The sequence below is a fragment of the Camarhynchus parvulus genome, chromosome 9 (assembly GCF_901933205.1).
Source record: "Camarhynchus parvulus chromosome 9, STF_HiC, whole genome shotgun sequence".
Lineage (NCBI taxonomy): Eukaryota > Metazoa > Chordata > Aves > Passeriformes > Thraupidae > Camarhynchus > Camarhynchus parvulus.
Window position 1 is genome coordinate 7,073,288 of NC_044579.1, and position 24,910 is coordinate 7,098,197.

At 41.3% G+C, this 24,910-nt stretch overlaps 2 protein-coding genes across 3 annotated transcripts in view; one reads left to right on the top strand and one right to left on the bottom strand.

The window, feature by feature from the left end:
• FXR1 (FMR1 autosomal homolog 1) overlaps positions 1–18,964 on the top strand; it is a 31,433-nt gene extending 12,469 nt beyond the window's left edge. Inside the window, exons 3-17 of one of the 2 annotated variants that reach the window (XM_030954138.1) lie at positions 1,110–1,203; positions 1,412–1,483; positions 3,087–3,235; positions 3,676–3,769; positions 4,609–4,725; positions 4,826–4,996; positions 8,172–8,250; positions 9,400–9,509; positions 10,150–10,236; positions 10,950–11,157; positions 12,725–12,928; positions 13,618–13,818; positions 14,561–14,641; positions 16,986–17,077; positions 17,945–18,964. In XM_030954138.1, the coding sequence (XP_030809998.1) occupies positions 1,110–1,203; positions 1,412–1,483; positions 3,087–3,235; positions 3,676–3,769; positions 4,609–4,725; positions 4,826–4,996; positions 8,172–8,250; positions 9,400–9,509; positions 10,150–10,236; positions 10,950–11,157; positions 12,725–12,928; positions 13,618–13,818; positions 14,561–14,641; positions 16,986–17,077; positions 17,945–18,115 (1,930 nt within the window). In that variant the 3' untranslated portion in view covers positions 18,116–18,964. The remainder of the gene's footprint in view (positions 1–1,109; positions 1,204–1,411; positions 1,484–3,086; positions 3,236–3,675; positions 3,770–4,608; positions 4,726–4,825; positions 4,997–8,171; positions 8,251–9,399; positions 9,510–10,149; positions 10,237–10,949; positions 11,158–12,724; positions 12,929–13,617; positions 13,819–14,560; positions 14,642–16,985; positions 17,078–17,944) is intronic. The other variant, XM_030954139.1, reaches the window with a different exon arrangement.
• A 1,208-nt stretch (positions 18,965–20,172) lies between these two features.
• DNAJC19 (DnaJ heat shock protein family (Hsp40) member C19) lies at positions 20,173–24,048 on the bottom strand. Its single transcript, XM_030954140.1, has 6 exons — positions 23,995–24,048; positions 23,599–23,650; positions 23,257–23,330; positions 22,852–22,931; positions 22,099–22,169; positions 20,173–20,880 (listed from the first exon to the last, which is right to left on the bottom strand). The coding sequence occupies exons 1-6, from the start codon at positions 23,995–23,997 to the stop codon at positions 20,810–20,812; spliced, it is 351 nt and encodes a 116-aa protein (XP_030810000.1). The 5' UTR covers positions 23,998–24,048; the 3' UTR covers positions 20,173–20,809.
• Positions 24,049–24,910: the final 862 nt, after the last annotated feature.

Sequence of the window (24,910 nt, forward strand, 5' to 3'; positions counted from 1 at the left end):
TATTAAGTGAGGCACTTGAGTGTAAGCTGTGGTTTCAGAGCAAACATGTAAATGTATCCATCTTCTCATCTGGGAAGTTGCAGAAGTGCCCTTTGCTCTTTATGCTCAGCCTTGTTCTGCTAAGGCAGTCTGCTCTGTCTGCAGGATATTAAAAGTCAGCAAAGCAAATGGCTTGCAGTAATCCTGACTCTTACAAGGGTTTGTTCTGATTCTGTTGGTGTCTAATGTGAATCAGATGGGCAGAAAGGATGGATGTTGCAGTGCTTTGACAGACACCATTAAAAGTCCCTCAGATATTCTAAATTAATATGGGTTTTTTGAAGGGTCTTTCCCCTGGTTTTATTTCAACCTTTGTAGTCTTTGGTTGCATTTCTGACTAAGAGTGAGGAACAGCTGATGGCATTCTGTGACATTCACAGAGTAGAAAGAGAAAGAATTTCAGGAGAACACAGTGGATTTAATTGCAGTAGTCTTCATAAAATGCACTGGAAACATACACTTCTACAAATAAAATATTTTTGTACAGCCAACTATAGTAAAACAAATAGACTTGCTGTATAAGGAAGTAAACCTTTATTTTGTATGCCTAGAAATAGTTGGTATTGAGAAGCAGATATAAGGATATGTTTTGGTCTGAATCTGTTACTGGGGAACATGAAAATTTTTTGCAGATGTGGAGTTTTGTTAAATATTGGGGTCAGACTTTCCTGAAATGCATAAAACTTCGGTGGTAAGCAGTTGAAATGCTAAAATGAGGTGGAGAAATGGATGAACCCCATAGAGGACTGCAAAGTTGAACTTAAATCTGTGTAAGGGCTCTATGACTTGAGTAGGAATGTTAACTACATCATACAATATCTTTCAGTAATAAAATCCATTAGTTAATTTTTTCAGTTAATTTAAAAAATTTGTTGTTAAATATCTTCCCAGCTACTACTTTTGCCTTGCCATGATTATGTTGTTCCTCTGCTTACAAGATTTGTTTTCTAGCAATAAGAAAACAGCCCTCATTATATGGAAAGAAAGAATTTTAATGAAATAGAATACTAAATTAAAGAAAACAATAGGAAAATTTGAGAATTAATGTGTAATGCTTCTTCAACTTGCAGTTGGCAACCAGAGCGCCAGGTGCCCTTCAATGAAGTCAGATTACCACCACCCCCTGATATCAAGAAAGAAATTGGTGAAGGAGATGAGGTGGAGGTGAGTGAATGCTCATGAGCTGTGCTGGTCTGGAACTCATTGTCCATTCCAGGCAGTGGTGAGGGGTGTAAGGGCATACCCAAGGTGAAGGTTTAAAATGGAGCATGTCTCCATAAAAAAGTTGTGAGCTTCTTTCTTCATTATACATGCACATGAGTGAATTATGCTTGTATGTGCTTTCAGTGGTTCTTACTGTTTTCATTTCCAGGTTTATTCTAGGGCAAATGACCAAGAACCTTGTGGCTGGTGGCTGGCAAAAGTTCGAATGATGAAAGGAGAGGTAAATTATTTTAAAACTTACTGATTTCATGCTTAAATACAGTAAATAGAAGTTCTTTGTCATGAAACAGCTCTGAATAAAGTACTACAAACATGACAAAAGAGAATTACAAATTGTGACCATTTTGGAATGACCTTTGCTGCATTGCACGGCAGAGGGTCATACCCTCAGAGCTGAGCAAGTGACTTCCATTATCTGCAGTTAAATTGCTTGAAGGACTGAAGGCATGCACAAGGACAGGATTTCTGACAAACCTGTTTTGTGGATTGAACTCTGTGCTGAAAATCAAGTAAAGCACCTGTGGTTAAAAGCTGTTTGTCATCTGTATATTAGGCCAAGCTGTTGCTGTGGGTGTCTGTGGGTTGGTTTTTGTGTGTATGTTTTTACTGAGTGTAGTGGAAGGACACTGCTTGTTTTGTTTTTACATGTGTCAAGTTTTTATTTTACCATAAATAAATGGTTGTTTGCAGCTGGCAATTAACTTGCAGATTCAGACACTTGAGTGTATAGAGGTGTGGTAGTGTTTGACCCAGTCTCATTAAAGCTTTATTTTGTGAAATGACAGCAAGATAATTGAACTTCCTAGGGGAAAGAGTCCTGTGTTTTGATGCTTTGCTGTATCAGATTCCTAAAACCAAAGGAAACAGTATTAAAAAAATAATTCTCCGATTTCTAGTATTGTTTAAAAACAGTCAACAAATACCAACTTTCGTTGAGCTCTGTAAGGGCAAGGTGGTAGTAAAGACCTACCAGAGGTAATAACAATACATTGATACATTTCAAAACAGCTTTGTGTAATTTGGATGATACTTAAAATAAGCTTAAAACTTGTAATTAGGAAAAAGTGTGTCATTATCAGACTGATTTCCTTTTTCTGGATATTAAGCAAATTGTGTTGAGACAAACAGATCCCAGTTTTGAAGGAGGAAGAGGTGAATGAACTGCTGCACCCCTAAACTGCACCTAGGTGGAAGGGAGGAGAGGAGAAGGCTGCATCCCTAGCACAGAGCCAGGCTGCAGGGATGCTGTGCACACAAGCTTCTTTAAACTTGCATCTGTTGGGTGGAAGCGTAGGAGTAGATTATTGGTAACTTAAATCATCTTAGTTCTCTTGCCCACCTAAATTTGGCAGTGTGTGTCAAAAAGCTGGAGTTTCTGGATTTGCTTTGATCTTGCATGATTCCCAGGTAGTTTGCCCATTGAATCAGTGGATTCACCTTGTTTGTTTTGGTGTTGCAGAGTAGATATTTCTGTGAAGAAGTGTTGTCTGTGTGACACATTTTAGAATTAGAGCTCCAGTAAACACTTTGGGTTTTGGAACTTGAACTGAACTAATGAAAATATTTGAAAGAGATGGGCATGAGAAATATCAATCCAAGATGCTGTTGTGGGGGACTGAGGCTATGCTGATAACAATGCCCTGACTTCAGTGGGGGAACACAGGGATGCTGAAATATATCCAGCCTCATTTGTGTGGAAATGTCTCATTGTTTTAGGGTTTTGTATATATATTCATATTTTGTGCTTCCTTGCTGATGCTGGTAATATTACTATGTCTTCTTTGTTCCTTACTGAAGTTCTTATTTTTAAAAAACTCTCACAGTTTTATGTCATTGAATACGCTGCTTGTGATGCCACTTACAATGAAATTGTCACTTACGAGCGACTGCGACCTGTGAATCAGAACAAAACTGTCAAAAAGAACACCTTCTTCAAGTGCACCGTGGATGTTCCTGAAGACCTGAGAGATGCGTGAGTAGCTCTGACAATTCCAGAAGGCTTTTGCTGTATGGAAAGGGGAGAAGAGCCCACCTGGCTTCTGTTTTAGAGGCTGATTGACAGCTCCATGAGGAGCCTTAAGGATGGTTAGGGCTGCACAAGCTCATTTAGAAACTGCTGACTGGGACCCCTGCTGAGCTGTCAGGGGTGGGACAGAGGGCAAGTTCTCAGGTGGGGACTTAGTGCCTGTACAGGTGATTTACTTCACAGTGGGCCTGTTACTGAGGCTTTCCAGTTAACCCTGGTGCCATAGAATCCACAGGGAAACTGGAACTGTGTTGAGGAGAATGGAAGCTTTCCTGTTTCTAAACAGTCCTTGCCATAAACTACTGAATGTTCTTGGGTCTGATCATCTTATTACATGTTCAGTTTTGCTGCAGCTTGTTGAAATAACAATCATTTTGTCTCCTTAGGTGTGCTAATGAAAATGCACATAAAGATTTCAAGAAAGCTGTTGGAGCATGTCGAATTTTTTATCATGCTGAAACTGCTCAACTAATAATACTGGTAAGTAATTGCTTCTGTCTTAATGTTCTATGAATTCCCAGTATATTATTTACAGGAAATACGTAGCCAGCTGTGTGTGTATATGGAAAATGGTTTAACTTGTCAAGCTATGTAAATTGTGAGAGATTTAATATAAGTAGATGCATTTAATCTTTGGGGGTAAGGCCTCCAATGCATACAGCCTAAATTTAGGAGCAGCTTTGAGTCTCATTGTTTGTCATTCTCAGCTAAGTTCTGTTTCACTGATTTTAGCAGGTGGCTCAGAGGTCAGTCATCTCCCTCCACTCTGGAGCAATAGCTTTCCCCTCATGCTGTATTACATTGTAGTTTGACCCACAGCTGCGTTTCCCTGTGGAGAACTGCACCAGCTCAGTGTAGCATTAAGGAATTGTTCATTTAGATGCCTCTGTGGTGGTTTTCTTACTACGTAGGGTTGTCCTAGCTTTGGTTTTTCTTCCTAACTATATGTACTCAGTATTATCCACTTGAACCTCACTCTGCAGGATTGTGTTGTCCTTGATTATTTCCTTAGCTCTCTTATTCATACACAAAATGACAAGTATGTATATGGTAGAAAGATTTGTTTAGGCAACATCAAGGGGAAAGGGTTACTGTGTAATTCAGCAGCAATGTCTTTAATATAGAACATGCTGTGAGTGAGAACCAATAGTTGGTGGTGGTGATGAATTTCTCATGCTTTGTTTTGAGGAAAAACAATGTTCATGTAACTTCTGGAAATTGAGATCATGTTTATGACTTAGTTTCAGTAGGTTCCTGATTTATGCTTTGAATGTAGATTTGCTTACAAAGCCAAAGCTTAGGTTCCCTCTCTCCTGTAGTCTGCCAGTGAAGCAACAGTGAAGAGAGTGAACATCCTCAGTGACATGCACCTGCGCAGCATTCGCACCAAGCTCATGCTGATGTCGAGAAATGAGGAAGCTACAAAACACTTGGAGGTAAAGCCACAGCTTGTGGCTCTTGTTGCTTGAAACTGAGCTCAGAGCAGTGCATTACAGTGAGTGCACGTGGATGAGTCTGCCTTTGTTTTCCCTTCAGTGCACAAAGCAGCTTGCTGCAGCATTTCATGAGGAGTTTGTAGTCAGAGAAGATTTAATGGGACTTGCTATAGGAACGCATGGCAGTAACATACAACAAGCCAGAAAGGTTCCAGGAGTTACAACCATTGAGCTTGAGGAGGATACCGGTACTTTCAGAATCTATGGAGAGGTAAGGGAGGAACTTCATATGAATCCTTGGAGCATTTCACTCTGTATCTGCTTTTAGAGTGTCGAGAGCTGTACCCAGAATTAAGAACAGAAAACAGCTCCTGAGTTTTTGTGTGAGTGTTGTGTGTGTTGACATTATGGCAGCTTCTACTGCATTTATTTGAAGCCTTTGTTGCAGTGGTGACCTCCATGAGGTGTGTTCTGTCCTAATCACTCAATTTTGCTGTATATCCGGGGTCAGCCTGAGAGAGGTATCATTTCCTGCTGTTTTACTTGATCATGGGTTTAATTGGGTTTCTTTTCTCCCTCAGAACCTTACTGGTTCTTCTTCTCCTCCTTCTCCCCCTTCATATGTGTTTTACTGTGTGGTGTCTGCTTCTCTCATCTATCCAGGTGTGTTAAAGCCTCTATCTGTTGCTTCTAACTCTTACATTTTGGCAGTTTAATGCTGGCTTTGGCAGAACAATGATTTGCTCCAGGTTGATTCCATTTGTGTGACTCTTTTGTATCTCACAACTGCCTTGAAATATAGTTGGTCCTTGGGCGAAAACAAGGGTCCATTCAAGAAGCAGAAGGCTAGTGACAAAATGCCACTGTCACCAGGGCTCTGTCAGAAAAATTTTGAGGGTTTTTATCCCTTGTCCCTAACTCTACAGGTGTGACTGAGTTTTTGATGTTAACAGTTCTGAAGATCTGTGGTTGTCTCCTGTGTCAGGAATCTGAGGTCTTGAATTCTGCTCCATCTATGTCAGGAGTAGCACCTGGTTGTGATCAAAGGTTCAGATGAAGTTGATCCTGTGGAGAGAAGGTCAAACTTCTGTACTTTGCGATATCTCTGAAATTGTCCTTTTTTTGGAAACCTTAAATGCTTCCAGGGTATCAGGTTGGCAGCAGATCCTTCTTTGATCTACTACTGCCAGTAAATTGCATCTCAGTTCCTGAGGAAGAATGGGACAAGTTTAAATGTAGTGGAATGTCCAGTGTATTCCAGTTTTGATCTCCTGCATGTGAATGATGTGATGCTGGAACTTGTGGAAAGGTTATGACTGTCACCAGCCTCTTACAGAGGGGCACAGCAATGATTATAAATACCAGATGCCCCCTAAATAAAAACGCCTTTAGGCACATCCAGCCTTGTCCTTCATAGAAGTGATAAGTGCTTCTAAAAATGCCAGGCAGCTCAACTATTCCACTTGATAAGGTTTTCAGCATCTGGCTACACTTGCCTATTCTTTTTGCCTCTCTTCAGCTGCAGTGGGCGTCCAGCCAGGCCCTGATGGCTGCATGCACAGGCAGACAATTTCAGGCTGAGATGTGTGGGTGTAGTGAACCAGTGTTGTTGACATAGCAGTCATGGTCTGAAGGTTTCCCGTAGCTGATGTTTTGCATACAAATAAAGGTTCACTGCTCAGGGCCAGGCTATCTGAGGGAAGAAACATGAAGATAAGTTTTAAAGAGTATTGGAAACCTCTGTGGATAGAAGGAATCTAAACTGTATGGCATGCTGTTTATGCATTTATCCCTGTCTGGTCAAGGCCATTTTGGTTTCAAGGCCCTTTCCTGGTTGCCTGAACTTCTGATTGTGATGCCTGTACAGATCACAGGCCTGTGAACTTGTTTGGACAGTGCAGCTTGGACTACTTATGGAAACTTGTACTTCCCAGAGAGGGAGAGCTGTGTCAGAAATAGAAAAGTTCCTCTTTGACCTTCATTACTGTCAAAATGGAATTGCAGTCAATTATTATGCAATTCTTAACACTGGTATGTATAATGCTGAATTTAGAAAAATATCCTGCATATAATTTTTCTATTACACTCTTTGGTAGCATGGACATGTCTTGATTGTTTGGGCTGCTGTGCAAAACAATGAGAACATCAGTGGTCGTGTAGGCTGTAAATCAGAGTTAACAAAGGTAGTTGCTAGTGACTAGAATCCTGTGAGGTCTTTAATTCATGTTCTACTACAAGGAACTGGGAATGCTTTGTCTGAGTCAGCTTTATGTGCTCACTCATGTTGGGATATGAGTGAGTAACACAGGTTATACTCGTGTAAAAATCCTGAGTGCCCATGGCAAGTGTAGAGAGGCTTATGGGTGCACTGGAGAGCTGCAGGTCTGGCAGTTGTATATTTTCTTGTCCTGACTCTGCTTCTGTAAATGCATTCATGGTTCCTTTGTCTTTTTGGGGGAAAGAATTGATAAACATACCTGAGGCAGGAACTCTTTGCAGAATTCATTGAGGATGAAGAATTGGGCATTGTGTGTTAAATTTGTATCATTTGAGCAGTTGCCCTGCAAATACAGCATAACCTCTGCTCCTCACAGTGGCTTCCTGTTCATCTGTTTCTTGTGCTTGATCAATGCTTTCATTATCTTGAAATCCAATTTGGCCATATTTCTTTTGCCATCATTTTGACCTCTGCCAGAAGTGGAGGTTTATACATCTTCTTCTAGGATTTGCCTGGTTTGATTAAAAGGTGCAGGAGCTGGTGGTACTCTCATTTCACATGTTGCATAAAAATGACAGATGAAAGGGCTGAGGCATTAGTGTAAAATGGAAATTTTACTCTTAAGCTCTTGTTACTGACTACATGCTGATATTCTTTCCTTAATTCTACACTTCTGCTGTTGCTAATTTGAAGCCTTGTTTCTTGTTTCAGCATCTCAATTAACTCTCAATTAACTCTCGATTAAATGATTTTCATCATTTAATAATAAAGTTGCAAGAGAGCATTTACAGGAGTTCTCCCCAGTAACCAGAGCCACTGTCATATCTTGGAAAGCATTGTAGATGAACTGTGTCCAGAAACCAGCATTCTGGAAAGAGTGTGCCCTGGTTCTAAAATCACTTGCAGTGTTTGCTCAAAGCCCATCCAACCTGGCCTTTGAACTCTTCCAAGGATGGGGGATCCATTTTGATATCTCAAAATGTCTTGAAATAACATGAAAACAAAGTTTTATTCCTTACTGATGCTTTGCTTTTCTACTGAATTTTGTCTCTGGGCATTTCACTCAATTATTCCATTATGATTTAGCTCAAAACTAGATTAATTATGTCTTTATTCTTTATTTTTTACAAATAAGTTTATTTGCAAGACTGGCAACTGTTGCTACAAGATTTTGTTCTTAACATTCTGTATTCACAAATAAATTCCATTTTTTTGAATTTATTTCCAGACTGCTGATGCAGTAAAAAAGGCCAGAAGTTACTTGGAATTTGTGGAGGATTTTATTCAAGTTCCCAGAAATCTTGTTGGTATGTAATACTGCTTAAACTTGAAAAGTTGGGAAAAGGGAGCCTAATCATAACTTTGCAGAGAGGATTTAGGTGCCAGTACAATATTTGATTTCTCCATTTAAGTAGAAAGTGATTAATCTTTTAAAACTATACGTATCTGAATTATTATGAAATTGGATACATTGTTGCTGCATAATACTTTGTCAGGATTTTAGCACTTCAGCTGACTTGATTACAGACTTGTACCACCTAATTTAATGGTAATATTAGAAGTTCAGATTCTAGTGAAAAAACACGCTCTACTAAATTAGCTTCTTAAAAGTGCTGAAGCTGAGGTCCAAAGCTTAATCTGGGAATACTCAGCTGAGTTGCAAGAATGACATGAGACAGTTCTCTGTACTGTTCCCTCCTGGGTTGAGGTTTGTCACAGGTGGTGGTTGGATGCTGGTGAGCTCCTGTATAAATCAGCAGTGCTCATAGTCTTGGCCTCAGTCTCAAAATAGACATTTTTCCATGTTGCAGCTTTATGAAGGTGTAGCATAGTCTGGTAGGTTCTGTACTGAAAACCACCTGAAGGTGTGAGGTTAATTGTGTTCCACTTGAAGACACAAACGTCTTCCCCTAGTCTGGTCTTCACAGGGAACTTTTTTCCTCTTCCCTCATTCTCCTTCCTTTATCCTGCTTTTTACTCAAGTCTGGCAGCTCCCTGCTCCCCATGCCCAGCTTGTGGGCAGTGTGAGCATGGAGGCAGTGTTAAAGTTGGAGTTGTTGTACCTGATTGAGCAGCTTGGATTATGCAAAGAAGTTAAAACCCAGGCTTTAACCTGCTGTGGTTTGGGGCTTGGAGCCTGCATATTATAAACAATGTCATTTAAATAATTCGTGTGCAAACTCTCATAACTTAGACTTTCAAGGTTTTAGAACTTGACCAGAAACTCTTGTGCCATTTTACTCTTGATTTGGTTCTATTGGAAGCCTGTGTACAGTGATGATCTTCATCACTGCTTGTCGTTCTGCATATAGAGAGAGTTTTATTTTAAAAGTTTTTACCCATTTTTTCTGACATAGCATGGGGTATTCTTCGGGGATTTTATGTATAAAATACCAATAAACATGTTAAAATACTTTGACCATGGGTGCAAAATGAACCATTCTTGCCCTCTGAAGGAAAAGTTATTGGAAAAAATGGAAAAGTGATTCAGGAGATCGTAGACAAGTCTGGAGTCGTCAGGGTGAGAATTGAAGGAGACAATGAAAATAAGCTGCCCCGTGAAGATGTAAGTACTTCATTCTTTCCTGCTGTGACTAGGTTTCTTTTCAAACCCAGTTTTATTTCAAAACCTGTGGATAGAGAGCATTAGTTCTAAACTGGTATCTTGCAGTAGATTGTATATAAAGTAATTCAAGGAAAGTTTTTGCTGCTGAAGTAAGAGGTTGTGGTTTTTTTGCTCTTTCTCCTACACGTACTTGGGCTATATAACTAATTTGGGATTGCTAGTGTTAAAAGTGTCCACATACTTTAAATAGATAAGAACAAAAGGGAAAAGCTTGTAAAGGTGCTTGGTCTTATAAAGTCAGTTTAATGAACCACCTTCTTGGTAAACTGTGGATGCTTCTATACACCTGTTGTGCTAAACACACCCAGCATGTGTTGCATGAATATGAACATGGAATGTGAGGTTTCCTCAGCTCCAGAACAGGTTGTTGGGAAAGCTGGACAGCCTGAAGCCATTGCTGTCACCCCAGCCTGAGCTATTTCTAGATGTCTTTGCAACCAAAGGCTCAGTTGCTGCCTTTGTTTAGCTCACTTTGGTAATTTAAAACAGATCTCTTTATATAATTTAAACAGAAATTATTTCAGTGATTTCATTGATAATGTTCTCCCTGATAAAAAGCTTTGATGCTTTGTTCCTATAGGGAATGGTACCATTTGTATTTGTTGGTACTAAAGAAAGCATTGGGAATGTCCAAGTTCTGTTGGAATATCACATCGCATATCTAAAGGTGAGTGTGTTTTGGGAGAGAGAATCTGTAGAGGAAACTTGGGTTGAAGTACTTTTGAGCAGCTTTGGTGGGAGTTGCAGTTGTTAAGCTGTTCCTCTGTATATCAGGCTTTAAAGCTTGGTGCCTTGAGCCCACCCTTGCCCATGGGTGTCATGGGCTGTAAATACCTTGTCATGGTTACTTAGTGCTGTTGGGGCTCAAAGAATCAGACTGTAAAGAATGGGGGTTTAAGGGACATTTGGGAACACAAAATTTTTTGTCTGTGTTTGAGTTCTGCTGTTGTGAGGTTAATTCTCTGTTGGGGAAGGATGGACTTTCTAATAGAACACAGTAATACAGTGTGGAGTTAGAACAATTATCTGTTTAGGTTTGGTTGCTTTGTGATGTTAAGAGAGATTGAGTTTGAATTGTGTTCCCTCATCAGTTTGCTTATTTTTTTTTCCTAAATTTTACTGGAAAAATGTGCTGAACTGTAATTAAGAAAGGTAGTAGTAGTCATAAAGCCAAGTTTCCTGCATAGTGGTGAAAGTTTTTAGATCTCTTCCAAAACTCAGACATAACTCATCTTCAATTTCATTATTTGTAGTCACCTCCCAGGTGGTGTTAATTCTGCCACAGGACTGATTATTTTCAATATGACTGGGTGGGGGATGGTGTTTTGTGAGGGACATTTGTCAGCAGTCTTTCCATGGTTTTTGTTTCGTTGTACGTAGGAGGTAGAACAACTAAGACTGGAAAGGCTCCAGATCGATGAGCAGCTGCGGCAGATCGGGATGGGCTTCAGGCCCTCCTCTACTCGAGTTCCTGAGAAGGAGAAGGGTTACACCACTGACGAGAGCACCCTCTCCTCTGTGCAAGGCTCCAGGTCCTACAGCGGCCGGGGCCGGGGCCGCAGGGGCCCCAATTACACCTCTGGCTACGGTGAGTGCGCTTGGGCAATGCCTCAGGATACCTTGGAACCCAGAACTGTCTCTGGATTTCTTTGTGTTCAGTGTACTTGGATGAAGATAGGGTTGGAAATTCAGAATTTTTTGTTCATAGCTCAAAACACCTTGTTAGATATGCAGTCTTGAAGTTAAGTTTAAAACTGAAGAAATTAAGAAACTGAACTCTGGAAACACCTTGTTCTTCTGTGCTAGTTACTAAGTGACATCACAAAAGCTTGGAAGAAAGCTAGAGATACTTTTCAGGAGACACAAATTTTTTAAACAAATCTGAAATGAGCATTAGCTGTTTTGATTGAGAAGGAGAAAAATTGCTCGTCTGTGATCATGGCCATCTTAGCAGCATATTTCTGAAAAGTGAACCAAAATAATGTAAAATGGAGACAGCACAAAATCCTATGGGTTTTGTAATTTGGTCAGGAACTAACTGGGTTTGTTTTAAGGTGAGATATTCTGATGCATTTTTTTAATTAAAAAGCACATTCAGTTCCCGACAGGTGTGCACATCATCAGCTTGTCCAAATGGAGACACTGCGTTTCTATATAGACATGTTTCACAAAGAGCAATGTTATTTTTTCAATACAGTAAATCACTCTGGATATCTACATGTAGCTCATTTCTGTTAAAAAATCAGACACATTTTGGGTTTTACAGTCTGTCCCTGGCTATAGCTTCCTGGATCATGCCAGGTGTTAGTTGTGTTGATTCTGATGATGATGTTTGTAACTTAATTTTTTTATTATTTCCCAGTGAGCTGACTGAGCTGTACGGAAACTTGTTCACTTTGCTTATATATACACACTGTGATTTGGAAAACTTAGGGGTTTTTTTTTCTCCCAAAATGGCAAGAATCAGATTTAAGCCATATGGGTCTAAAACTTTATATTCCAGACTGGGTAGTAGGGGGAGTTCCTGGATATCTAAAACGAAGAATAGGTGTTGGGTTTTCAGGTAGTAAAAATCTTGGTTGGTTTGGGTACTCGGATGGCTGGGTGTTACAGATGCTGTTTGATATAAACAGCGAAATTGTTCAAGCAGCATTACAGCATCCAGAAGGGGTTGCTTAGCAACAGCCATTGGCTATAAGGTGGCAAAGTTGTCCTTGGGAATTTCAGAGAAGTTGCCTAGAAACTGCACCAAATGCCTGCAGTGTGTAGACAAAGAGAGGAAACACTGCTAAATCCTTGGTTTATCTGTGTACAGAAATTACAGATTTGGTGATCTTTCAGCCATTATTTCACATGTTAGTACAAACTTAAATTGAGAATCTTACTTAAGTAACTTCTGATCTGTATTTTATGTGTTCATATATTTTTATAGATGAGTGTATATATAAATACTAAAATGTACCTATGATTGTATCCCTGTGTGTGTATTCGTATTTTAATATATATATATGTATTTATGCATTATATTGTTTGTTAAAATAACATACATATATAACCAGCCATGCTGGCTTGGAATAGCTCTGTGAGGATATGAAACCAGAATATAATCCCCAAATTCATATTAATTTCCTGTTTTCTTTTCTTTCCCATACAAGGTACAAACTCTGAGCTCTCTAATCCCTCCGAAACAGAATCTGAGAGAAAAGATGAACTTAGTGACTGGTCCTTGGCAGGAGAAGATGACAGGGAGAGCAGGCACCAACGTGACAACCGGCGACGTCCTGGGGGACGAGGACGTAGCGTGTCTGGAGGTCGTGGGCGTGGGGGACCTCGTGGTGGAAAGTCATCCATTAGCTCTGGTACTGTGCTCCAAATGGGTTTTGAGATTTTCTTCCTGGCAATTTTCTGTATAACCTCATACGCTTTTAAAATACTCCATTCTTAGATTATGATCTTAATGCCTTGGGATTTCAATGCAGTTGTGTGGTAGCTGTATCATACAGAGTGTTTTAGGTTTTTGTTTATTTTCTGTTCATAGTGATCTTCATTTCCTTCCTTTACTGCTCACACATAATAATGTTATTAGCAAAGCTGGTAAATCTTTGGCATGTTGCCTGTGGCTGCCTTCTGAGGTAAGCTTATGTTTAGATACAGAATGAAAGAAGAAATCATTGATTGGAAGTTAGGTTTTATCAGAATCTGTGCTAATATAACACTGTAAGTGTCAGAAGTACCGCACAACCACAAAGTGTAAGGTGTGATTTTTTTATACTTAGCAGTTTTGAGTAAAAGGTCTCTAAATGTCACCTTGGAAATCTTGGTGGTTAAAATAGTGCAAGGGCAGATTGGGCTGTTGTGGTGCCCCAAATTGTTACTGTTGGGTTAGAGTCAGAGGATCCAGTTTGAAATCAAATACTTCAGCTCTGTGCGTTACACCTTGGCTTAAGGTTGCTTTGTGGTTTGAAACTTTCAGCCACAGCTGTAAGTCAGCCTGGTAATGGTTACACATCTCTGCAGTATCTTAGGTGGACACTTTCTGTTTGTTTAGTGCTTAAAGACCCGGACAGCAACCCGTACAGCCTGCTGGATAACACGGAGTCAGACCAGACCGTGGACACGGACGCCAGCGAGTCCCACCACAGCAGCAACCGCCGCAGGAGGTCCCGCCGGCGAAGGACTGATGAAGATGCTGTTCTTATGGATGGGATGACAGAGTCTGATACAGCTTCTGTTAATGAGAATGGTTTAGGTATGTAAATGGTTGGATGGTAGTCCCAGAGCAAGCTCAGAAACAAATGTGTTGTCCCTGTAAGTGTAGTGAAGCCCTTGTTTGTTTTTGTAAGTGACAAATCGTTGTTCTGTTCAAGGTTGCTGTCTGATTAAAGAAAGACTCCTTCCGTGGCAGTGCCATGGAATCTTCTGTTTACTGAGCTCCACTAGCCTTTTCATGTGCCTTTTTTTGTAAAAACTGTCTGATGGAGACACCAAAGACTTGACTTGTTGTTTCCCATTGCACTGCTGCTTTGATAGAAACAGTACTGTCAGATCAACGTTCTGTTTTGTCCTTGGTAACCTCAGTCTTGGTGTGGGAAAGCTCCTTAAGTAGCTGTTAATTTGTCCCTACCCAGCTTCTACTTAAGAACTTTCCTTCAGTAAATTCTCTTGATACTCACTGGGATGAGAATACAGTTGTTACTTAATGTAGAAAAAAAAATCTGGGTTATGTTGCTAAAATTTGACGTATGATTACTTAATAAATGAAATCTGAGGTCATTAAGCACGTGCCTAAATGTTTTAATGAACCAAGAACAAAAAGTAAAATTTAGCTTTTGTGTTACTGTGTATGCTTTCAGTATAAAATTTTCTTTTAGCTTTTCTGTCTTACTCACTGTCTTTAACAGAAGCCATTTTAATTGCCCCATGCTGAAACTGCTGAAGAATTTATTTATTTTATGATCAGAAATAGTTCATTATAAACTTTGCAATTGCAGATGATAGTGACAAAAAACCCCAGCGACGCAATCGTAGCCGCAGGCGTCGCTTCAGGGGTCAGGCAGAAGATAGACAGCCAGGTAATTCGAGTGGAGCTGTGGGTAATCTCAGGTCAAAAGCATGAGAGAATGTTGTGTCTGCTGTTTTACATAGAGCTGCATAATATCAAAAGGTTACTCAATAACTAATAAGACTACTAGATAAAGATGAAAGACATTTCTTCTACTAGGAAAACTTCTAAAATCTGTCTAATGACACTAATTGATGTCTAACTTTTTGCTTGGACATACAAGTTATGCTTCTGATCCAGTTCTCACTGAAGTCAATGGCCAAAGGGCTGTTGAGTTCTGTGGTCCAGGATCACGACAAACATGAAGGTTCATGGTCTGCACTCACTGCATCTGTGCGCTTGCACTGACTGGGACACAACCTTTTCAGCACTGGCTGAGCAGCAGTGTTGGAGGGGCAGGATGTGGGTCCTGGCAGAGCTCAGTGAGGGAACTCAGGTGGGGTTTGCCAGCCCCACACCTGCATCACACTGCTGCTCTCAGTCCTTGGCTGTTGGGAATAGTTTAAGTCATCTGCAAATTGAGGGTGGGAAGGAGGAGGAGTTTAAGTGAAATTGCATGTTTCCAATTTTTTGTTGTCGTGGCTTGTTGCATTTCTTTTGTGTGTACTAACACTTGAAATGTTAAAGGTGAACTGGCTAATTATCAATACAATGCCCTGTTTAGAAAATGCTTGTACATACACGGCTCACGGTAGTAACAGAAGGTCTTCTAGATTGACAGGTTCAAAATTTCACCCATATTTGTCTTCCTTGTATCTGTGGTGCTCATGCAACATTTGATTAAGAAGAAAAAAGTTTTTCTATTGTGCTAAAACTGGGGGGAAGGAAAAAATCAAACACCCCACCCTCCTAAAAAATCTCAAACCTACACATTTCTTCTCAACAGTACAGTTTTCGTAGCAGTGATTTGTAAATGGGCAGAAAAAGTGAAAAGGATTTCAGCTTTTATTTCCAAGAAACTTATCTCAGCCAGAAGTGTAAAGGAATGTTAGTCATTTCTAGAAAACCGTGGGAATTCTTTTAAATCTTAAGTATTCTAAGAACATAACAAAATTTACAATTATCTTTGGTAAAATACTGTAATAATTTAAAGTCTTCATAAATACCTAGTAAGTGTGAGTGAAATTAAGATAGAAGGAGCTTTTCCCTTCTTCCCCCCAATGCCAGCTACTGTATTTCAATCACTTAGCTGTATCATTTAATTTACATTACTGTATGTTATGGTGCCTTATTCATAGAGGAATATTAAGAATGCACTGTGTGCGTGAAACATGCTTCCTGTTTACTAATATTAGAGGCATTGGGTTCAAAACCTCATTTTAAAGAAAAAGTACCTTTGGCCTTCACAGTTCAGGAAGGACCCAGTTGTAAGAAGTCCAGTTACTGTAACAGAAAGTTCATCTGTTATAGTTCCCAGTCTGATTTGGATTTCATGCACAGTCATTCCTAAATCCAGAAAAATAGCTCACCTAAATACCTTACACTAAATACAAATGACTGTGCAGTTCAATAGGTAATGCTTGCCAACCCTAATGTTCTGTAGCTCATCAGAGATACAAGTTTATATTTAAAGTTGCAGTACTCTGTATTCTAAGGGTAGAACTGAGTCTTGGTGTGGTTACAGGAGGACAGGATCAGACAAAGCCAGGCTACAGAACATGGTTACTCAAAAAGGTTAGTAGAGGTGGTGAGGAGAGGTCAGAGAAGCCCTGGCTGTCACCAGTGAGTGCAGCTGTACTGGCATAGACACAACTGTGCTGCCCCTGGGCTGGGCTGGCTCTGCCAGCTCCGCCTGTGTCCACACACCCCACAGCAGCCACACCCGAGCCAGGAGACAGAGCTGGTGCCACAGTGCTGGTGGCACTCTTAGTACCTCAAGAAGGGCCAGTTCCCTCCTCAGTCACTTTGTGATGTACCAAAGATTTGATGCCACATCATCCTAAGTGATTCCAGGCTCTGACCCACCCCAGTGTCTTCATTTCATTTCATTAGTGAAATTCTTCACTACTCAGCTAATAAAAGCCCAGTGACACACAGTCTGTAGTTCAAAGAGCTGCAGCCAAATCTCTTCAAACTTAGTACAGAAAGCCCTTTCTCCAATAAATTCTGCAATTGGACCAAAATTGGTTTTATTAAGAGTCCACCTTCAGATCATTGTTACCACTGATTTTAGTGAAAATTGTTTTAACAACAGAAACAAATTGATCCTTGCTGTATGATTGATAACCTGTAAGTGTGAAGGCCTTTTGTGAGATGTCTCCCAGTTAGAACATAACTTGTGCAGAAAAGACATGAAGGTTCATGCTGAATTGACTGCTGATGTGAGCATCACTGTGATTTTTTTCCTTGAACAGTAACAGTAGCTGATTATATATCACGAGCTGAATCTCAAAGTAGACAGAGAAACCCTCCAAAGGAGACAGTAGCCAAAACCAAGAAAGAAACGGTAAGATTTTTTTAATGTGCATTTCCTTTTTTCTCCTCCCTTACAGCAGAACAGTAAAGGCATGAAGGCTTCAGTTAGCTCACCCTCATTTGACTACAAGTGGATTTGATTTCAAGAACAAATCATTAAAGCAAAAAGGGCCCAGAGTAAACAGAAATGACAATGATTTGTTGTCTGTTGTTGCAGATTTGGGACCAAATTAAGTCTGTACACATTTTCAAAATATTATATTTAGTAATGTTGCATTATGTAATAAAATGTGAAAATTGCCCATGGTAAATCTTGAGAACTATTCCTTAAAAAACATTAGGGATAGAGGATACTATGTGGCATTTTTAGTGACTTGTATCAACTATTTTAGAAGGAATTAGTTTTACAAAGATTGTATGGTTTTGATCCTTTTTCCTTAAAGGATCAGAGTGGCATTACATTATCCTGAAAAATAATCAGAACTGAATAAAGCAGAATTTCTTTACCTCTGAAGTGCCAATGTATTGCCACAAGTTATGTAAGAAAGATCCATTAGCAAAATGTCATTTTGCTATAGACTTCAAAAGGAGCATAAAGCTCAGTTTTTCAGTAAACTCCTTCATGGGCTTAGACAAATAGAAATAAATAAGCATTCTGGGTGTGCTGGGGGTGTGCAGTGCTGGGGTTACATTGGCATGTTTTCCTCTGAGTGGCAGATAGAGAAATATACCATAAACCACAAGGTGTAAGTGATGAGATGCATTAAGTGACAGGATACAGGCACAGACAGACAAGAGATGTTCCCTCTTGCAAAGCTGCTGTGTGAGCCCGAGAGAAACTGAGATTACACTCTGCATTGTTGTGTTTTTAATGCTCCCCTCTTCTTGTTTTTGCAAGGCAAAAGATGCGATTGATGAGAACAGCCCTTCTGAAAAGGCAGTGAATGGTCCTGCCACCACCTCTGGGGATGAGCCTTCTAAACTACAGCACAGCCCTGATGAAAAGAAAGTCACTGTTCAGGAGGATGGAAATAATCAGGAAGAAGCAGTGCTGAATGGTGTTTCATAAACTGAAGTTCCTAGTTTACAGTTCTTTTACATTACATTTAAAATAGTGCTTGTATAAGCTTGCCAAAGATAGAATATGGATCGCCAGTCTTGACACCGCACTTTCAGTTCCTCCATTTTGGAATACAGAAAGGGGAGGGATCCTGGAGAAATCATATGTTAAACATACTTTGACACCTACTGTGTTATAAATATATCATCAGATGTGCCTTGAGATAGTATATGTAACATTTAAATAAACAAAATTGCTGGCTATAGGAAATGTTATTTTGTTTTCAAAATATGGCAGAGATGTGAGGGGGATCCCTAACATAATACTCTTTATGAAAGCATTAGCTGCTTTTGTTACATTTTTAATAATATGCAACCACTTCTTCACCTGAGGAATACTAGAAAGAAATGCAGTCTAAAATATTTTGCACTGAAATGTAATTTCTCCATTAGTTTAGTCTGGAAACTGGTCTGTTTTAATACATGTTTTTTAAATGCTGTATGTAGAGGAAAAATCTGCAGACCACTGGAATGCATTTGTTAAATTCTCATAATCTGCAGGGATACTGGGTGACATTGGCAGTGACTGTTCTACATTGAGGCTTTGTTTGGTTTATTTATTAAACTGTACAGTATTTAAAAATCAAACATAGCTTTAGTTAACACTAAGCTGAATTAGTCATGTCCATTAAGACATAACCTGAACTACTGAAAAGATCAATTTCCAGAAAGTTTATTCTGTATAAACTACATATGTTAGTCCTTAGTAGAGTATTTTTATTTTTGTTTTTGGTTGTTTGATGTGCAATATGTTTTTTTTGTATGCTGGTAGTAAAAGAAAATAAACTTTGATCTTCCATCTGTTGACTGTTTCTATCAGAAATTTAAATTACTATTTAAGGTTTTCAAGCTGTTAACTAACAATGGAAACCTACTTGTGAGGCAGCTTGAACCTTGAACTCTTTTTCATAAGAGTTTCTAACATGCTGATCTTCCTTTTGTTAAGGCAGTGGTGTCAAACACCAGTTAACAAGTCTAAAACCAGACTCCTTACCTTGGAGAATTGCATAACCTGACTAACATATATAGCTATTAATGCAGATGTACTTTTTGATCAGTTGAAGCATGCATACCCCCACATCTTTCAGGTACAGGAGCCAGAGCAAGGAAGCACAAAACAACTGTGGAAAAGCATCTGGGTAGCAAGGAAGTCTAAGAATTCAAAGGGCAGTGTTGAAGTTGTACTGACTGAATGAAAAAAATTGTCTCGTCTGATTTTGTCAGAAAGACAAAACCAAGAGTTCTAAACCAGCTGCTCTACCTGACAGAGCTTACAGCCAAGCTGTCCCAAGCAGTGACCTGTGTGTGCACTTTGTCATAGGACTCCAGGGTTGGACACTCAGCAACAGCATTCCCTCTGGGCCAACACACCCAGTCAAAAGCTGTGACTGAAGTGTGCACAAGTATCGCAGCTGATGGGCCGGGCACAGGAGTGGAGAAAATGAAAAAAACTAGTTACGTAATAAGTCAGTAGTGTTTGGCTGGGAAATACTTAAGTACAGGAACATTCTGCATATGGCTTGGCCTGTGCTGACTCTGGAGATCTAGCTGTCCTTCACCCTGCTTTAAATTCTGTAGCAAAGCAAAATTACTGCCTTTCTGGGGAGGTTGTGATGTTAAGGATTACTGTGGTAATCCTTCCTGAACAGCCCAGAACTCCTCCACAGCAATGCTGTGGCACAGCAGGCAGCACTCCCAAGTCCAGGTTCTGGCAGTGGAAGCTTTCAGCCCACTGTGTTTATGCCCAGGTGGGCATTAACTCCCTGAGGTGCTGTGCAGAGTGTTGCTGTAGTGGCAGAAGCACTGGAAAGATTCTTGGTGTATGACAGAGCTCCCTGGCCCCAGCTGAGACTCTCACAAGCTGCTGGGTGTGAAAAGCTCCACAGAGCACAAATCCAGCTCAGGTATCAGCAACTGATGTAAAGAGTTCCTGTTTCCTAATCATAAATAAAAACCTCCGTGTGAGCTCTATTGTAGCGTACAATAATGTATAAAACTACAGGACTCCTATTACAAATATGGAATTTATTAAATGCTATTAAAACCTGTCAAAACTAAAAGTTACTAAAAAAATCTGGGGTGTTCCAGATCCATCAGTAACACTTAACCAACCTTGTTTTTCACAAGGCAAGGACAAGAGAGTACATTGTTTCCTGTACTTTATTTCTCCAGGCAGAGACAACCACACATCTCTCCCAGTTCCTCCTGTCCAATAAATCCTCTTGGTTTTTCCACCCCCTTCCCAAACAGGTTCAGTGTGCTAATTTTAGCAGATGGAAGAGCAGCAGCGTGAACTTTAAGCAGGGCCAGTTCAACACAAATTAGCTGACAGCACATGAGTCTACCTGTGCCTGGTAACACACACTGGCCACACCAAGTTACTGCTCTCAAGCACTGAAAACATCTGAGTGGCAGATTTTGCTGCTTAATAAAGAACAGCTATGAAAAAAATCTTTAAGCTTCACTCCCTCACATATCTCCAAAAAAAAGTGACCAAGCAGGGAGGGAAGTACCTCCCTGGATTTGTATTTCCAGCTTCATGTATATTAAGTCAAAGACTGACATTAGAACTTTTCTTAAGCCATTTATCAAAAATAATCATTTGCAGGGACAAACCCTCTGAATGAGTGATTTTCTTTCTCATTCATTTTTTAGCTTGGTCTTCTAGTAGATCCTTAGCTTCATTGATTTTGGCTGCTACATATGGAGATCCACCTGGAAGAAAAAGAACCTCAGATTAAAAAAACCCAACAGTTGTCTCCTGTGTTGACAATAATGCCATGGGATACAGGAAGAAAGAGTGTGGTCTTTCTGCCAGTTGTAGAACAAACTGGATATGACTGAAGGCATCTGAGTTCAGTGTCAGACCACTCCCTCCTGTTAGACTGATTTTATTTTCCTGAAGTGTTTTTCCCCTCCAGTTTTATCAGTCATAAATGAATTGGTCACCACTGACTTGGTGCAGTTGTGATGAATACAGAGGCACAGAACAGGTCTGCAGATAACCCTGCCCAGCGGAAGTGCTGCTGTATCAAGAGACCACTTCAGTTTTCAAACAAGGCAAAAAAATACTCAGGGAGTCTGAGAAAGAATCCACAGTGAAACCTTGTAAAGCCATGAAGGGCAATGACTGTTGGTAGCATATATACCATTAATTGCACTATAATGTTTTACTTGAAGATTAATGTATTTAGGTCATGTACAACACCAAATGCTATTTTTAGCTTCTGCATATGTTCAGTAAGGTTAATTTTTAAGGTAACTTTCACTTGATAATACCTATGAAAAGCATATCCCCATGGATTATTTTGGTCCATAGAGGGAATTCAACAGTCACTTTAAAGGAAGCCATTTTACCTTTTAAGCAATGATTAAGAAGTTGAATGTCAAACACCAACACATGATTCTGACTCACTGAACAGAATTTAGAATAGGTATAGATGCCCTGAGTTACTAAGTTTAAGTAGATTCTGAGCCTTCAGACAACCACCAACAGGAATATTTCATAATTTAATGTCTCCAGCAGCTGTGGAAGGCTCAGTATTTGCCATTTATGGATAACTCCTGAGGCATTCCCATGAACTCAAACTTTCAAGTGGTATATAAAACACACAAGGGTACTCTGGGGTTTCATCTAAACTTAAGGCGATTTTAAGTCTCATTTTAACAAATCATATTCTACTGTGGTATTCACAGTAGAGCAGCTAACAAACTGACCTGCTGAACCTGTCTGCTTGGCTCTAGAACATCCACACACAAAATATGCTTTAGATTAGCATGGATTAAGGCACCCTAAGATTTGTTTTCACTCAGTTTTCTGTGGGTTTTTTAGCAGTTGAGGTGGTTATGTATCACTGACTTCCTCCCTACACTATTCTATTCATCTGTGTTAAAAACATGTATTAACTCATCAAAGTGGCTTAATTTCCTTACCTTTATCTGGATGATTCAGAAGCATGATCCGTCTATGAGCCTCTCTAATTTTATTTCTGTTGGCTGTAGGGCTTTGAAAGAGAGAGAAAAACTGACTTAAGGGATCCTCATGGAATTCCCCAGATCATCAGAAGGTGTCTGAGAACAAGTGTGCACTATGTCTTACCATAAATTCTCTAGCTAACTTGTATGTTTATCTTTTCCTACTACTGATCTGTAGTGTCTAAATCCTGGAGAGGCTTTCTAGGGCTCTTCCAAAGCAGTTTGCTGACAAAGACATGCTACAGCAGTCTAATGGGGTGGGGGTCATACAGTTAAAAAGAAACAGAACAACAGAACTACGGTGTAACTTTTTTTTTTTTTGAAAACTTCTTAAAGGCTGTAAGACAAAAAAATTTGCTAGATTTATTAAGGTAAAAAAACCTCCAGAACCCCAAAAAAATTCACAGTTGAAAGTTCTTATTTGATAGATTTGTGTATTTGGCCTCAAGTGCTTTGGCAGGGATTGCCACCATAGACAGATCTACAATGTTCCAGAAGTGATGAATTTATTCCAGATCCAAGAATTTGGGTTTGCAGCACGTTCACACTGCATCCACCTGGAAATCCTCAACGCTGACAAGAACCACAAGGCAACATCACAATTGTGTTCCTCACACCAAGTGAACCCCAAGGCTCCCTGAAATGGCTTATTTGGACCACAAGTGGCTTTGGAATGCTGTTCACCTTTCATTTCTGATCAATTTCCTTTACCTCACTCCTAGTATTAAAGCTGCTTCTCGTTTAGTCATTTTGGGTTCAAATCCACCTCTGTAATAACCACCACTGAAGGCCTGAAAGAGAAAACTTATCAGCTTAAAACACACTAATTTCTAAGTATCAGTCAAAACAACTCATTATTGCTTTAGTAGCTGCTGAGCTTTTAGTCTGTAAAAATGGCAAAACTTCACTTGTAATAGGAAATTCAGTTGAAGTAGAGCATCATTATTTAAATTACTTAACCTTGCCCAAACAAGTTCTCTATTAGCCAGTTACCACCAGAACTGCTGCAATTAATTGTTGTTACTGACAAAACACAGGAGAAAATACAGCAATGCCATACAGAGACAACAGTCTGTAGTTATTTCACCAAGTAAAGTTTTAAATAAAAAAACTTACAGGCTTTGGTAGGTTGTGAAGGGCTTGTTTTACCTGTGGCTCCATGTGCTTCAAAGCTTTTACTGCATAGCGACCTTAAAGAGACCAGCATTGACCGAGGTTAAATATAGCTCCTTGAACAAACATTCACCAATTCAGTGCAACTGGGAACTTGTGGATTACAGTGTGGAATAAACATTTTTGGGACATGAAATAGCAAGAACTTTGACCTGTTGTTTCATTACAGCCATTAACACAGGCTCTCCCAAAAGAGCGGCTATTAAACTACCCCGAACCAGCCCTGGGTACCCTGGGCTGTGCGGATACAGCTGGGTGCTCGTTCCCCGCCCGTCCCCCACACACCTGCGAATCCGGCTGCCGCTATGGCCAGGCCGACCGCCACCATCGTGCTGGCCTGCATGGGAACGAACACACACACACACACAGCGATTGTTTACCGGAGGGCAGGGCAGCAGCCCCCGGCACAGCGGGGCGGACACGCCGCCGCCAGCCTGGCACGGCCCGGCGGCCGCGACACGCCCAGCTGCGGGCACGGCGCCCCCGGGGACACGGCGAGGGCAGCGGGGCGAGACCCCCGAGCTCTGCGGGACCAGCGGATCCCGGCCCGGCGCCGCCGCGTTCACCGCGGAGGCTGCGGGGCCGACAGCGGAGCCAGCGGGCTCTGAGGGGCCCTCGCTCCGAGGTCGAGCCGCAGGCCCCCGGGAGCCGCCGAGCCGGGCACGGGCAGCCCTCACTCACCATGTCCGCCCCGAGCGCGGCCCGGCCCGGCCCGCACCGACCGCCCGCCGCAAACCGCGGCCGCTGCCGTAAAGCGCGGGGCGGGAACGGCGCCGGGAACAGCCCCGGGAACGGGCAGGGCCTGAGGGAACGGGGCGGGGACACGGGCTGAGGGGCGGGGACACGGGCTGAGGGGCGGGGACAGGGGCTGAGGGGCGGGGACAGGGACTGAGGGGCGGGGCTAGGCCTGAGGGGCGGGGACACGGTCTGAGGGGCGGGGACACGGTCTGAGGGGCGGGGACAGGGACTGAGGGAACGGAGCGGGACGGGGCCTGAGGGGCGGGGACAGGGCCTGAGGGGCGGGGACAGGGCCTGAGGGGCGGGGACAGGGACCGAGGACGGGGACAGGGCTGCTAAGAGTTCAGAGTCACTGCGTTGTAAAAGTGACAGTACAGACCTCACTGTTAATGAAATCAAGCGATTTCGACCCTGATCCAGAGCCTTCTCGCACGCTAGATTCTCTTTTCCGCTTTTTCTTGAACCAAAAGTCGTTTTTCAGTCCTTCCTGAGGTGAGTATTGGTGTCCAGATCTGGGCTCCTCGGTACAAGAAAGACAAGGAGCTGCTGGAGAGGGTCCAGCGGAGGCATAAAAGTGGTTTGGGGTCTGGAGCACCTCTTGTGAGGAGAGACTGCAGGACTGGGCCTGGTTAGTCTGGAGAAGACTGACAGGGGCTCTCATAAATTCATATAAATGTCTCCAAGAGGATGATGGCAGGCTCTTTTCGGTGTTTCACAGCAATGGCCATAAGCTCAAACACAAAGAGTTTCCCCTCAACATGAGGAAAAGCTGGCACACAGTGAGGTGGCAGAGCGCTGGCACAGGCTGCCCTGGGAGGTCATGGCTCTCCCTCTCACCTGAATGCGTTCCCGTACCACC